The following is a 16,426-nucleotide window of genomic DNA, read 5'->3' on the forward strand; positions in this document are numbered from 1 at the left end:
TCTATGACAACAAAGAACCAGGTATGGCTGCCTCGTTCTTCTCTAGACTAGAACATTTTCTATCCAAGTTACAGATTTCCTACAACAAACAACTTCGTTGCCTTCTTAGCTGCAAGCACCTCTGTGTGGGCAATGGCAACTGGTACAAAGTCTGCTCTCTAGCCCAATTTTCACTAGCCAAATGCTGCTGACTCTGCATACAGAAGGGTTTCAATAGGTAACTGGCCCAGTTGGTCCCAATAATGTATTTATTTTTTTAAAAAACCACAAAAACCGCAAGCGTCCAGAAGTGATGGCAGTGCTAATGGAAGGGCATAGAGAACAACACACAGCCCCAATACAACCCAGCTAGCAGTGCCCAACTGTTGTGGATGGGAAACATCTGCAGAGAAAATTGAAGGCATTTGTGTGCGGACAACCAAGGTGCGACAACAGGTACATGGAAATGGTGGCCCACGCGTGTGTTAATGCCTCAGTGTGAACACAGCCTCAGAGCAATGGCAGTCTCGTCTTTCTGCATTGGCCCTCTCTGAGACAGGACTGGACATCTGAAGAGGCCACAACCAGGAAGAAGGCACCCCTTTCCTGTGTGAGGCCTGTATAGGTGGGTAGCTGTATCTTATCCAAGCCACAGGACGGTCTCCTGGCAGGCTGGCCGTTGTCTGCCTCCTTCCCCAAATCTTGCAGCATCCCACAAACACAAAGGAAGGAAAGGACAGCCCCAATTGCTAAATTACAGCTGAATTAAGGAGGATGCTAGGCTGCTTCGGTTTCCATGGCAACTGCTGAAGGGTTCCGATCACCATGGTTCCCAAGAACACTCCCCTCTGGAGGAGGCGGGCTCTCATTTGCCAATGGGGCAGGCAACCCCAGTGCCTTTCAGGCCGCAAAACCCCTTGGGGTTTTTGTGCAGGTATTGCTGGTGGTAATCTTCAGCGTAGTAGAACTTGCCGGCCTCCTGGATCTCGGTCGTTATCCGTCCCCGCTGCTTCTTAGACAGCTCCTGCCAAAGAAGAGACATTCAGATAGTTAGCACTCCCAGCAGGATGGTTAGAGCAAAACGCAAACCACGGATAGGTAACATGCACCCTTCTAGATGTTGTCAAGACTACAGCTCCCATCATCCCTGACCAATGACTGTACTGGCTGAGGCTGATGGGATTTGGAGTTCAACCATTATCTGCAGGGCCATAGCTCACTATTGCCTAGTACACTGACTGACAGCAACCCTCTAGGATTTCAGATGGGGATCTTTCTCAGCTAGGCCTGGAGATGCCTGGATAGCTCAGTTGGTTAGAGCGTGGGGCTGAGGACAGTAAGGTTGCAGGTTCAATCCCCGTATGGGGCAGTTGCATATTCCTGCTTCGCAGAGGGTTGATCCTCATGGTCTCTTCCAACTCTATGAGTCTATGCCGGGTACTGGAACCTGAAACCTTCTGCTTTGCAAAGCATGTCTTCTACTAATGAGCTATGTATGGCCTTCCCCCACCTGCCTGCAAGATCTTTAGTTACAAGTCTACGCCACCACCGCCTTCATAGCATCCGTCAAATTTTGGAAGCTTGGTGCTGGAGATATAAAATATTGAGATGCTTATGCTAATTTCACCACACGTGAAAAGAACACAAGTTTATGGCCCACGTGACTGTGAAGGTGGCTGCACTTGGAATACTGTGCACAGTTCTAGCTGCCTCAGCTCAAAAAGGATACGGGACAGCTGGAAAAGAGACGAAAGAGCAGGCAAAATGGTCAAGGGGATGGGAGTGGCTTCCTTATGAAGAAAGGTTGCCACATTTAGGACTTTAGGGAAAAGGTGACATGACAGAAGGCTATAAAATTTAGAACTTATGGGCACCAAATGAAGCGGAATGTTGGGTAGACCAAAGAAAATACTCCACACAGTGCGTAATTAAACTATCGAGCCTGTTCCTCCTGCAGGTAAAAGATAAAGGTAAAGGACCCCTGGAGTGTTAAGTCCAGTCAAAGGCAACTATGTGGTGCGGCGCTCATCTCGCTTTCAGACTAATGGAGCCAGCATCTGTTCATAGACAGCTTTCTGGGTCATGTGGTCAACATGTTTAAACCATTTCTGGCACAACAAAACACCATGATGGAAACCAGAGCACACGAAAATGCCGTTTACCATCCCGCTGCAGCAGTACCTATTTATCTACTTGCACTGGCGTCCTTTCGAACTGCTAGGTTGGCAGGCGCTGGGACAGCGCAACGGGAGCTCACCCCGTCGCAGGGATTTGAACCTCCAACCTTCCGATCGGCAAGCCCAAGAGGCTCAGTGGTTTAGACCACAGCGCCAGCTGCGTCCCTGATCCTCCTGCAGGAGGCAGTGATGGCCACCGACTTGGATGGCTTCATGAGGACTGAGCAAATTCATGGAGGATGAGACTGTCCAATGGCTACCAGCCACAATGGCTGTGTTCTGCCTCCATGGTTGGAGGCTATATGTTTCTGAACACCAGCTGCAGGAAACCATGGGAGGGGAGAGGGTTTTCTCTTGGTCCTGCTTTCAGGTCCTGCTTGAGGGTTCCCCACAGACACTTTGAGAAGAGGATGCTGGACTAGATGGGCCATTGCCCTGATCCAGCAGGCTCTGCTCAGTGTTGGCCTCTGGTCGCCCACTGTCATGTGGCCCTAGAAGGTTATCCAGAAAGGAATGAGTCTGGAGAGGGTTTCCCACCCCTGCAGTAGATGGAGGGCAGACAAGATACAAGTTGTTCACAGAACACATTTTCAGTCAGTGAAACTCACTGCCACAAGGTTGGGGTCTGGTGAGAACAGAGGAAAGATGAGGATATCATGGCACATTTAATCAGCTGGGGTTTGTGCGTGGAATCTTAAGTTAATATCATTTTTAATCTCGGTGGCTCCTCTGCATTTTGGGCTTGTGGATTTGTTACATGATTGATTCTCCTGCAATCTGCATTAATTGAGTTACTTCTCGGCCTGTCACTTATGTTTTCACGTTGCCTGGAAATGTTATGATCTAGTAATTATAAATTGCACGTTTTGATGAATTGCTTAATGGATTGGTATTGCCTAATATTTTTTTATGTCTGTCTCGTCTTATTACAAATTTGTGTTTTAACTATCGAGGTCTTGTAGACTAACATTATTATTTTTGCATTGAATTACAGTGGTACCTCGGGTTAAGAACTTAATTCGTTCCGGAGGTCCATTCTTAATCTGAAACTGTTCTTAACCTGAGGTACCACTTTAGCTAGTGGGGCTTCCCGCTGCTGCCGTGCAATTTCTGTTCTCATCCTGAAGCAAAGTTCTTAACCCGAGCTATTATTTCTGGGTTAGCGGAGTCTGTAAATTGAAGTGTCTGTAACCCGAAGTACCACTGTATTTTTGTCAGTTTAATGCAAACCACCTTGAATGCATAGGGAATGATGGACCTATGCAAAGTGAGGTGATGTTCAGTAACTCCAATCACTTTAGAACGGGGTGAGGAACCTGTGACCCTCCAGATGTTGCCAGACAACAACATCCCACCATCCCAGTCAGGCTGAGGCTGATGGGAGCTGGACTCCATCAATATCTGTGGGGGTCACAGGTCGACCACTTTTCCTTTAGAAGGTGATTGGACAAATTCAGGGTGGATGGGTCCACTGACAGCCTGGAGAGCACCATCACTGTTCTGGTAGCCCTTGCAACCTAACTCACTCTTCAGTGCCAAATTTAGGGTGGTGCTCTGTGCCCTGCTTTCACCTGGGCAGAGCAATAGCTGAAGTTTCAGTCAGCCTTCAAACCCATGGCTGGCACTACCACTCTGCATCCTCGGGCAGCTTCTGATGCCCCAGGAGGGACCACTGGCGTCGACACCTGCTTTGAAATTGCCCCCTTCCCTCTCTGGATTTGGGGCTTACCGCAGCTGGCCGCCATTTTAAATTTCCCAGAAATGCCATTGTGGATAATTAAAATGGCAGGCAGCTCGCAGCCACCGCCTACCGCAAGACCACAGAACGGCAGTGGCGGCAAGCCGTTGCCCACCCCTTCCATCTTGGGCCTCCCTGTCAAGCTTGGAGACGCTCAGCGGCACTGAAATTTCTAGGCGAATTCTCAAGCAAGGAGGTAGGAGGAGACAGACGCTGTCAAAACGAATTACTTCCCTCCGATGGGCTTAGGAGGGATTGGCCTGCTTCCTCCGGCATCTCCTCTACCCTTTCCCCTTTAGCGATAGAGGTAGCGAGCCTCTTAAGCCTTGGTGCCAAGTACATCTTCCCCCTCTCCTCCTAGTTGGCGGCCTTCACGTAGGGAGGTGATGGTAAGGAGGGAGAGGAGAAGCCAATGGATGTCTTCAGCAGTAGTAGGAGGGATCTGCATCACGAGAAACGTGGAGGGGGGGGAGAGGGCGGCTGCAGCCCAGCTTCCCAACCATCTCTTTAAATGCAATTAAGGATGCTGCCCACTTCAAAGGCTCTGCCAACTCTGGAGGGCTTCCAGCCAACAACACTGGGCTGCACATGTTTTGGGCGGGGTGGGGGGGTGGGAGTGCGTAACAGCTGAGAGGGAGGCAGGCGAGGAGGGAGGCGCATGGCTCTCCAGGGCTCAGAACAATGAGGCTTATCGCAGGCAGAGTTAATTCACAGGCATCACGGATGGTGCGTGCAAGAGAGCCGATAAGACAACACAGTTAATTAACTGGAACCCAGCTGGGCCTGGTGCTGGCAGAGAAGCTGCAGCGGGAAAAGAGCAACAGCGGAAAGCAGGCTTGCAGAGACAGAGAGAATGTGCAGGGTGATGTGGGTGCTTGTGGATGTTACAGGGGTCATAGATCCTAAGGAATTTATTTTCTTCCTCCTCCCCCGCCTCCCCGCTCCCCTGTTCTCTCTATTAGCAGGATGGGCATGGGTGGAACTAATTGAAAAGCTCACCTCTTTGATCTCCAGCCCCCAGGAACTTTCCCTCATCCAGCACCGCTTTCTCTGCAGTGCTTTGGGAGGTACATCCGTTCCCATACAAGCATCACTAGGGCATAAACAAGGGATGGGGAACCTTTAACTATTGAGGGCCACATTTCAGGATGCTGATAGCAGGTGGAGATGAATAGAAGTGGATACATCCACTCTGCTTGCTTGCTGGCTCTCTGCCGCCGCCTCTCCCTACCGCCTCTCTGTGTGTGTCACCCCCCTTTTCTCTTTCGCTCTGCCACCCACTTTCTCTGTGTGTCACTGACTTTCTCTCTCTGCCACCTTCTCTCTCTCCCCCCGCCCCAATCCGCTTTCTCTCCCCCATGCCTGTTCTTCCTCCCCACCCCATGGGCTACCAGGGAAAGGACAAATTGCTTTTGTCTCAAGCCTGAACTAGATGCTTGCAGAGGCATTTCCGCCCCCACCCCAATAACTCCACCCATGTTTGCCTTTTTCCTATCCCTCCCCCCCAACTTTTCTTCTCTCCCTCCATACTCCTCCTCTGATAAGAATTAGGCCAAGGGTCCCTGCCCTTCTTATAAAGGGTCAGATTCGAAAGAAGAACCCCCCACTGGACCACATCAAAGAGTTGGCTAGTCAGCATTCCATTCCCCACATTAGCCAATCAGATGCTTCAAGGATGCCCACCAGCAACTGGTATCCAATGGCATGAATGCAGGGCCTGCATTTATGTATCGCAATCAGTTTAGAAGCCTTGAAATCCACCAATCAAACAATCCATATTTTAGCCTATGCAGAACACACCCTAAATTGGGGATGAGGGAGGGAGTGCATCACTATTGCTATCCTGGAACATCCCAGAGCAACTCTTTGAACCTATGCAAAGTTCCCATTCCCACCTGAGTGCTCCTGGTGGCAGCTAAAAATGTTGCTGGTCTGCCCATCACCCACCTATCTCTTACCAGCCACCAGCAAAGATTACTGAAGAGAGGCCCTTTATAGCATGGGTAGGCAAACTAAGGCCTGGAGGCCAGATCCGGCCCAATAGCTGCCTAAATCCAGCCTGCAGACCATCTGGGAATCATCATGTTTTTACATGAGTAGAATGTGTGCTTTTATTTAAAATGCATCTCTGAGTTATTTGTGGGGCATAGGAATTCATTCATTCCCCCCCCCCTTCAAAATATAGTCCGGCCCCCCCCACAAGGTCTGAGGGACAGTGGACCGACCCCCTGCTGAAAAAGTTTGCTGACCCCTGCTTTATAGGGAGTAAAGGAGCAGCATATAAATGACTGCCATAAGCCCTTGTACAATTAAGCACTCTCAACAGCATAATGCACCACTGGTTCAGACACCAAAACAACCATGTGGCTGTGGGGGCGCATAGATGCGTGGGGGGTGTATGAACACGTGTATCTTGCATCTTTACCCCAAAGCCAAACAAGATTGGCTGGTGGAAGCAAGAGGTTTCTGTGCCCCCTTTATGCCCAACCACTTAAAGGTTCGAGATCCGTGTCTTTTTCCATCTGTGATCACCCAAGCAGCTGCCAATGGGAAACACAGATCCTGCCTCCATGCTGCTGCCTCTGTCATCAGCATCAGTTACCTGCTTTGGTCATCTTTTGAAGACACACCTCCTGCTCCAACCTCCAAAAGCATTTTCTCTGAAAGCTGGAAAGCTTTATTGCTTTTCTGTACTTTTTTTTTAAAACTACTATTCCTAGTGGCTTGTAACCATGCTTTTATTGTAAATTTTGGAAAGATATGTGCATATGTGTGTTTTAATTTGCAGTACACACTTTAGAATTTTATTTTATTTTACTGGTATATTAAGCAGCATAAAGATGGTCTTAAGTAAGCAAATGAGAGCAGGGTTGGGAAGGCGCCCCCGTAGGAAAAGGCAATGCTATTGAGACAGGATCCCAGGTGGCTCTGGACAGCAAGGAGGCTCCCTGCCCTTGGAGCTATTAATAAATGCTAAGATGTGTCTTCTGCCACATGCAGGCCTCAGATGAGCAAAGCTCTAGGGGCCCCTCCAGGGAGCAGGGAGCAAAGTGCCTAGTATTTAGGCTCCGCGGAGAACAGAATATATAAATAACAGATTGTTCCTAGAGGCAGCATGCTGTCCCACTACCCTCTGGGACGGGGGCTATTGAATATTTTCTCCCTGGTGGGGTATATCTTAGCATGACTAATGGGCCGTTGGAAGCAAACCTGCCAGCAGTGCAGAGCTGAGCGACATGTCATATTTGGGATCACCAAGACGGAGACAGTTTCTGGTCTCAAAGTTATGCTGCTGAGTAGCCAGAGACACATACATACAAACACACGCGTGAAAAAAGAAGATATTCTGGGTGCATGGAAGAGTAACCAACCTATTATAGCTAGGGTTAACTCGATGCAGCCCATTGGCACTTAGGACATAGCTGTCAACGTTTTCCTTTTTTTAAGGGAAATTCCCTTATACCGAATAGGATTCCTCGCAAGAAAAGGGAAAAGTTGACAGCTATGACTTAGGAGCATAGGCTTCCCAGGATTTCAGGCGAGGGTCTCTCCCTTCTACCTGGAGATGCGGGGGATCAAAGATGCATCGTATTAGGGAAAACCTGTTTGAAAAGATGCACATGTTTGGCAAAACCACACACAAAAATGTGAATATTTAGGACAGGGGTCAGCAAACTTTTCCAGCGGGGGGCCAGTCCACTGTCACTCAGACCTTGTGGGGGGCCGGACTAAACTTGGGGGGGGGGGTGAACAAATTCCTATGCCCCACAAATAACCCAGAGATGCATTTTAAATAAAAGCACACATTCTACTCATGTAAAAACACACTGATTCCCGGATCGTCTGCGAGCCAGATTTAGAAGGCGATTGGGCCGGATCTGGCCCCGGGCCTTAGTTTGCCTACCCAAGAGGACGTTAAACTGAAATTTGCAAGCTGATGTGGAAATGTGGAGAACAGACCTTAAGACTGAAAATATTAAGAAACTGAAATTGACCGATTTGTCCATCCATGGTCAGAAGCATCTCACTGTGGCTCCGCCTAGGAAGACGGAAGCTTCCCAAAGTCATCCATGTTGCCCTTGATCTCACCTCTTCCCAACAGCCCTCAAATGTGGAGCTTCTTTCCTCACCAGAGGCTGCTGTTCAACCAGCTCTGCCTACAACAATCCCCTCACCAACACCCTGCGCCCCATCCATCCTCGTACACCTCCCCCCCTCCGGTTCAGGCACACGCCGACGTCTGCCCAGCACGTGCCGATTCCAAGCAGGGTTGCCCTTAATTGCCTCTGCAATGGCGGCCGGGGGGGGGGGGGCAAACGGCTTACGGCAATGAATCACATTGAAAGGGGCGGTGGGTGGAGAGGCTACACCTGCCTGTGCCGCTGACCTTTGCACCCTAGCTGCCAATTGCCGCGGTGGCAAGTTGCCAAGGAAACCAACATATTCTCTCTCCCCGCCCCCGGCGCAACCCCTCTTTTCCAGCCCATAGTACACATATGGCCTTGGAGGAGCAATTATCTGCATGCACTCCCGCCTGCCTTTGTTGTGGGCATGGCTCAGAGGGCAAGTCCTATTCACCAGAGGGCAAAGAAACAAGGCATGTTTGTGTCCCCCCCCCCAAAAAAAGCCCCATTGGTATCTCAAGTCCTATGAAAATGTCAGCAACGAAACAGCGGGCAAATATCTCCCCTGGGACCCTTTTATTTACGGGATTTTATAAACCGCCTTTCAACACCGGTCTCCCAAACAGGTGGCAACATCAACCTACATAAGGAGGATTAAAATATTAAGCAATATTAACAAGCGAACAAGCCATGGGGGCGGGGCGGATCCCAGCACCAGGATCCTGCTAACAGGAGCTTTGCTCCCCGCCCCTCAAAGGCACAGCAAAACAGAAACCTCTTCCCCCTGCCTCCTGAAAAGACAACAGATGGACTCTCACAAGCTTCTAGATCAGGGTTTCCCAAACTTGGGTTTCCAGCTGTCTTTGGACTACAACTCCCATCACCCCTTGCCAGCAGGACCAGTGGTCAGGAACAATGGGAATTGTGGTCCAGGACCCCTGCAGAGAAGATGCTGTTTCTTACAGCAGCCACCCTGGCTTCTACACCCTACGGTTCTCTCAGCAGGGCTTTATTTGCTGATGTTAAGTCTCCTGGTAATTTGGATAGGAAGTGTGTCTTCCCGGGATAGTCAGGACACAAACGCTTCAAGGCAGCCTTCCCCAACCTGATGCCCTGTAGAGTTTTTGAACTCCAGGTCCCAGCAGCCCCAGCCAGCATAACCAGGGCCAATCGGGGTGTGGGTCGGCGCATTTGGCCCAGGGCCTCAAAGCTCAAAGGAATCCAGTGAATGCTTGCATTGGCAGTACAGTGTGGGGCAATGACAGTCCTTTGCAGGAAGATATTATAATAATAAATTATTATTATTTATACCCCGCCCATCTGCCACAGAAGCAGCTTTGTTGATGTGTATCAGGAAGAGGCCAAAGATGGAGAACTTTTCACAGTGATGAATGTTTTGAAGGCTCCACTAACTTCCCTTCCCACACACTTTTAAGACTGTTATGTACTGAGTTGAATAGGATTCAAAATGCAGCAATCTGATTGGTCCTAGAACAATAGGATTCAGAATGCAAAAGTCTGATTGGTCCGAGAACAATAGGATCCAGAATGCAGCAGTCTGATTGGTCCACAGAAGCCACTCAATCCAGCTCTAGGTGTAAGTGAATCCGCAACCTGATTGGCCTACAGGAGAATCCCGGAATTAGCCAATCACGTGGGGCCCATTGTGTAAATAATGTATATAAAGCAGTCATTCTAGGGGAACTTCCATTCCTCCTCACCACTATGAGCTGAATAAAGAGCATGAAATCCATCCTCGACTCCGAGTATATTTCAAATACCATCTTCACAATTACAATTGCAAGCAAGCAAGCAAGATGGGTGTTGAAACCAAGATCTTACTTTGCACTTGAATGGGTTTCTGCACTGGCGTATACAAAGTCCTTGATCATAAATGAGATACATTCTCAGGGTTTGCTTCATGGCTGCAGAATAGCTGCTGAGCTCTTTATTTTAGGGTTATGGGGCACAACCGCTGTTAAGCAGGTTTCTTCATTAGCACCAGACTCAAGGAGTAACAGCACAGCGGGACAATAGCAGGACACGTTTTGCATACCGCAAGTCCTGGGTGCAGTCCCAGGAATCTCTAGCTGAAAGATGTCAGATAGCTGGGCTGCAAAAGAACCAAACCCAGGAGTAGCCCCTCCAGATGTAGCTGGACTACAGCTTCCATGATCCCTGACCAGTGGCCATGCTGGCTGAGGTTGATGGGAGCTGCAGATGATCAACACGGGGACGAAACAGACTGATCACATAAGGCAACTTAAGGTGTCCTTACCCTCCAACCTTCCCCCATCCAAATGCCCATATCTCCCATACCTGCTCATACATCTCCTTCGATCTCAGGGCAGATTCCAGCTGCTCAGCTCCAATGGGATAGATGGCTGAACGATACTGGGTGCCGACGTCTTCATATTGCTTCATGCCTGGAAAGAAAGCCGTTGTTAAAGGGAGCAGACTTGCAAGGCGGCCACCCTTGTTCGGCAGCAACTGATAAAAACTGGAGTTCTGCACTTAAGCCAACTATTGAGTCTGTGGGTATAAGCCGGGGCAGCCATTGCGGCACCCTCCCATCAGCCACAGTCAGAATGGTCAATTGTCAGGGATGGTGGGATGAGATTATTGGTTCATCTAACCCAGGATTCTCTACAGCAGCCTTCTCTACCCAGATGCCCTCCAGATGTTGCGGAACTCCAGGTCTCATCAGCCCTAGCCAACATCACCACTGGTAAGGAATGATGGGAGTTGGAGTCCAACCACATCTGGAGGATACCAGGCTAGAGAAGGCTGGTCTACTGTTCCTTTTCAACCTGAGACCTTCAGCCAACCAAAGGCATACTCTCCCATTGAGTTGTGCTCTTCCCCCGGCTGACCGTCCTCACCAAACACTGGCCTGCCCCCATGTATCCATGCAGACGCACTTTCCCCCTGCCCCCTCTGCCTCCCAGCCACGAACAAACAATTGCTATTCCTCTCATGGGAAAGGCTGTTAATCACCTAGGCACAACAAATCCACTGTGCCCACTGTGTGACTTGTCAGCCCAGCCAATCCTGTGTCTGCGTAATGTGAATATATTACGAAGCCCTCATCTGGAACACAGAGAATGGAGCCCAGGGAGAAAGCAGTGCCTGGAGGGAGCACCACACTGGAGAGATCAATGTTACCAGAGATGGGGCAGGGAAGGACTCTTGTGGTGTGCTGGAACCAGGATGCTGCTACTGCTCTGTCCATCTCAGTACTGTCTACATGGAGAGGCAGTAGCTCTCCAGGATTTCATGCCTACCTGGAGATGCTGGGATTTGAACCTGCAATGTTCTCCATGTAAATCAGATGCTCTCTAACACTGAGTTATAGCCCTTTGACTATCTCAGCCATAGGCAAACTCAGCCCTCCAGATGTTTTGGGGCTACAACTCCCATTATCCCTAGTTAACAGGACCAGTGGTCAGGGATGATGGGAGCTGATGGAAGTTGAGAATCCCAACAACTCTACAGGTCCCCACCTCTACTTTTGAGTCCTATGTCTGTTCTTAGCAGATTGGTATTCTTGCCTGGTTGACCTCTGGAATGCAGAAGTGTCCCAGGTGACTGGTTTTCCAATCAGCAGGAAATGGGGCTCCAGTCTTCTGGGTACCAAACTGTCACAGAATTGTAGGGTTGGAAGGGACCCTGAGGGTCACCAGGTTCAATGCAGGAATATCAAACAGATCAGGCACCCCCAACCTGCGCCCTCCAGATGTTTTGGCCTACAACTCCCATGATCCCTAGCTAACAGGACCAGTGGTCAGGGATGATGGGAGTTGTAGTCCCAAAACATCTGGAGGGCCAAGTTTGCCTATGCCTGGCCTATCTGGACCAGGGACACTGTAGGCCAATAAAGGAGGACATTTCATTTCACTTCCATTTCACTTGTAATTTGTACACTGCCTCTCTGTATGATTGTGTGCGAGGCAGTTTTACAAGCTGAAGAAGCAACAAAGATTGCACACCTCCGATCCAATGCAGAGACGTCATAATAAAAACATAGTTTTAAAATAAACAACTCATATTGCTTTATTTGATATGAGTAATATTCAATAATCCATTAGGATATAAGAGTACGCAGTAAAATTAAATATCAGCCCCCCCAAAAAAAATAGCTAAACAGAAATTCACTCTTCACAATTACAATAAATAACTTCTAGACTATAAGCAATAAAAATAGCAGCAAGTCACAGTGCATAAAATAACACAATACAAATTGAGAAGCAGAGACACACAACTTGTAAAATTATTATTGTTTTTTAATCCCCTGAACTCCTCTTCATGGTACTCCTCCTTAAGGACATGGCAATGGTCTATAGAATTGCTCATGGTAGGGAAAAAGCGGATTTAAAAAAATATTATCATATGACAAAAATCACTACTTGGCAACTATTTACACAGTATCATTCTTCTTTTTCATAGATTTTAACTCCAAATTTAACACCCCAACCTTTCCCATTATCACAATATCATATGATTCTTCTTTTAAAGCCAAATTTAGCCTTATAAACTTATAAAACTTATAGCCTTATAAAATTTGCTGAGTCCCTGCTGAACCAATTTAATCTATAATTTCACACACACACACACACACACACACACACAGGCAATGTAACAATTTCAAGTTTGATCCCAATGCTGTTGGGGCTCAAATTCCTTTTCCAAGTTTTGCAAGCGCTATTCTTGCTCTAGTAAGAATATATACAATTACGATTTGTTTTTCTACCCATACATAGTTCTAAAGAAAAGTTGTTGGGTTTTTTTTATTAAAAAAAGGATATTGTAGAGCTAGGAAAGATTCAGGAAAGAGCAACCAAAATGGTCGAAGAGCTGAAGTGACTTGAGAGGTTGCAACACTGGGGTCTTTTTAGTTGAGAGAGAAAAGGCAGGAAAGAAGGGGACATGCAAAAGATGACTAAATTGATGCATGATGGGGAGAATTCTTATAACACCAGAATTCAGGGGCAACCAACGAAGCTGACTGTGTTTTGAGGATCCAGGATAGATTAAAAGAAAATACTTTGTCACAAGGCACAGAGTTAAATTATGGAATTCGCTCTCACAAGACACAGTGATGACCTCAATCTTGAGTGGCTTTAAAGGACGATTAGACAAATCCATGGAAGGCAAGGCTATTGATGTCCATTAGCCTCAATGGCTCTGTTTTACTCCCACTGGCAGAGGAGATCTGAATCCCAGTCACCAGATACCAGAAGTGGGGGGGGAGGGGAGTTGCTGCTGCTCACAGGCTTCCTGCAGGCATCTGGTTGGACACTGTGAGAAGACGATGCTGAGCAAGACTGGCCTTTGGCTTGATCCAGCACAGCTCTTATTATGTAACAATGGTATTCCTGGCATGTGCTTATAGCTCTGGACTAAGGAGCTGGGCTCGCTCCTACAAAACAGCTTCCATGAGGAAGGAGCCATCAGCTGGCAGTTTGCATGGACCAGCATTGCCGTTTCCAGGATGCTACTGCCCAAATCTGCCTAGGCAAGCGAGGTAAACCCACAGGGATTAGGCAACAGGAACGTATTGTGCCTGCCTTTGATTTCACTGGTTGCCATTACATTCCCAGGCCAAATTCAAGGTGCTTGTCTTAACACAGCATGAGCGCCCAATAGCCAATGGAGAGATTCTCTCCATATAAGCTATCCAGGCCCTAAGGTCATCCATGGACACCAGGCATCCCGGGTACCGCCCAAGGGTGGTGGTGGTGGGGACACAGCATGTGTGTGTGTGACACACGGTGGGACGAGGACTGAAGGGGCGGGCCTGTCTCACCCTCCAAAAGGCCCACTGGAGCCTGCTGCTGCTATAAGGGGGCCCGCCTGGCTGTGGAATATCGAGGGAGCCTGGACTCCGCATTGAAACTATCCTCCAGGTACCGTTCATGCTGAGATCTGGGGGGTGGCAAAAGCAGAGGGGTCTTTTCAGTAGTAGCCCCGTGCTTGTGGAATGCTCTCCTTAAAGAGGATCGCTGGGCACCCACTTTGCAATTCTTTTTGGCACCAAGCAAAGCCATTTCTTTCCTTCCAGACTTTTAAGCAGGTTTTTTTTCTGTTTTAACTGCCAAGATTTTTTTAAAAATCAGCCGGTATTTTAATTGCGTCAGCTAATCTGATGCAGTTTTTCAAGGAGAAGATTTTATTTGTTGAATTATGATGATGGGTTGCAGATGTATTTGAATGTTTTTACTTGTTTTAGTTTTAAATGAATATCAACAGCGTCCTAGGCCTCATGGTCAAGGATTTATTAAGGCATGTCTTAAGGGACACATCAGTCATTCTTATGCCGACGGCTGCTTGAAGAATTCATTTTTTGCAAATCCTGATGCTGCACAAAAAAAGTGACCTCATTTGCACTTCCTAAACTAATGCGTGGATCAGAATGCAGCTTTCTCGGGCAAGTGGGAATTTCATACTGCTCTGAATTTTGCAAGGCAATTCTTGACTCAAAAAAACATAGCAAAATGACTTCAAAATGTGACATAAAATACATTCAAAAATATGTGTTTAAATGCAGGCTTTGTGAGAATCACAGATAAACATGGAAGCCCGAAGCCCTGGAGAGCTGCTGCCTCTCAGTGTAGAGCAGTGTTCTGCAACCTTAGTTGAGATTCCTATGTTTGCAGGGGGTTGAATTAAATGACCCTCAGGGTCCCTTCCAACTCTACAATGCTACAGTTCCAAACTTGGGTCCCCAGATGTGGGTAGACTACAATTCCCATCATCCACAGTCTGCTTAGCGCAATGGTAAATAAAGGATGATGGGAACTGTAGTCCACCCATACTGGCGACCCCGAGGTTGAAAAACACCGGTGTAGTCAATACTGAGCTAGACGGACCAATGATCTAACTCTGTATAAGGCAGCTTCCTAAGTTCCCTGATGATTCAGCAAAGCAGGAGGCAGCGCTGCCTAGTGGTTAGGTGGTGGACAGGTGTCACAAGGGACCATTATGAGATGCCGGGGTAGGCAGTAACCTTTTCCAAACTTGCAAAGTCCAACAGTGGCTCTGTCTGAGTTCAATACTGTCTGCCCCCGTAATAAGCTGTGAGCTTTGTCATGTCATATGCTCGTATCATCATATCGTTGGAGGTACTCAAAGATATGTAGTACCAGCACCCCCCCCCCCAAAAAATGTTAAAAGTGTGGCACTTACTGTAACAACAGAAAAGCACCATATATATGTGTATACATATTAATGCATGTATGTGTCTGTGTGCACTCTCCTTGGGGAGGAAGAGCGGGATATAAATGGTTTTTTAAAAAATAAATAAAGCCATCGACGCAGACGCAACTCATTAAAGCACCCACACGCAATTACGAACCCAGAGGAGTGCCCTGCCGGTGACACAGAGAGAATGCTAATCTCCTCATTAAAATTACACTTCATTACAAAAAAAAAAAAAAAAAGGCTCAGCCTTCCCCAAGCCTCTAACCCTTCCCCCTATCCCTTGCTGTCACTCAGTGTTGACGTGAGGCGGGTTTCAAACAGGCCTCCCCCCCCCACACCTCCCGGTTATTAACACGGAGGGAGGGAGAGAGAGAACATTAAAAGTCCCCATTGCCCTCTTCTTTGCAACTGATCTCCCTTCTCCTTCCATGGCCCCCCTCCCTTCAACATCCTCACCATTCCCCACCTCACCCCTGTGTTTGGGAGGGGGAGACTGGAAGGCACTTAAAGAGACAACTACCTTAAAAGCAGAGGGTTGAAAATGGAGGCAGCCTGACAAGCTTCGTTATAGGACTGCAAACAAAACACAGCCATCCCTTAGAAGAGGCATTAGCAAAACCTCTCTGGGTGAAGAGCTTTGCATGTCCTCTGCATGAAGTTACCCAGGCAAATTGCTGTGTGCTCTTCTGTGGCTCTGCCCAGCGCTTCCTGAGGATTTAGCATCAATAGCCTGACTCAAGGGGACGGAGGTGGAGTTCCCAGGCAGTGCCCAACCAGACTCTGCCCAGATCCAGACCCGCACAGTATCCGCAAGCTTTGCCGCATCACGTGTCCTCCTGCTAGCAAGAGCCAAGGAAGCTGAGGAACGCTGGGAGTTGCCATAGACCGGGTCAAATCGTTTGTACTTCTAACCCAACTAGTGTCTGGTTTGACAGACAGCTTCTCTCCAGGGTCTCAGGTAAGGATGCTTGAGGAATCGACGAGTGCTATAGAACCCTCATGCACACCAACCTGTTCTGCTCCCACCCAGACAAATGAGCAAACCACAATGCAACTATCCGTCACATCTCCCGAATTCTGGAATGAGAGTTCTCTGTTCAAAAAGGGGGGGAAAGGCCACACATACCAAAATGCATTTTAAAATGTGTGATTTTAAGGTGAAACAAAGCTGCACAATACATAAGGATAAACATTTAAAGATGCAATTT

At 48.1% G+C, this 16,426-nt stretch overlaps 1 protein-coding gene across 5 annotated transcripts in view; it reads right to left on the minus strand.

Moving 5' to 3' along the window:
- Nucleotides 1-226: 226 nt before the first annotated feature.
- The window catches only part of LOC114601479 (mitochondrial peptide methionine sulfoxide reductase-like), a 42,542-nt gene continuing 26,342 nt past the window's right edge, over nucleotides 227-16,426 (minus strand). For all 5 annotated transcript variants that reach the window (XM_077932007.1, XM_028738648.2, XM_028738653.2 and 2 more), the window contains 2 exons: nucleotides 10,338-10,444; nucleotides 227-1,003 (listed from right to left, as the gene is read on the minus strand). In XM_077932007.1, the coding sequence (XP_077788133.1) occupies nucleotides 845-1,003; nucleotides 10,338-10,444 (266 nt within the window). In that variant the 3' untranslated portion in view covers nucleotides 227-844. The remainder of the gene's footprint in view (nucleotides 1,004-10,337; nucleotides 10,445-16,426) is intronic.

The sequence above is a fragment of the Podarcis muralis genome, chromosome 7, assembly GCF_964188315.1.
Source record: "Podarcis muralis chromosome 7, rPodMur119.hap1.1, whole genome shotgun sequence".
In the NCBI taxonomy this organism is placed as follows: domain Eukaryota; kingdom Metazoa; phylum Chordata; class Lepidosauria; order Squamata; family Lacertidae; genus Podarcis; species Podarcis muralis.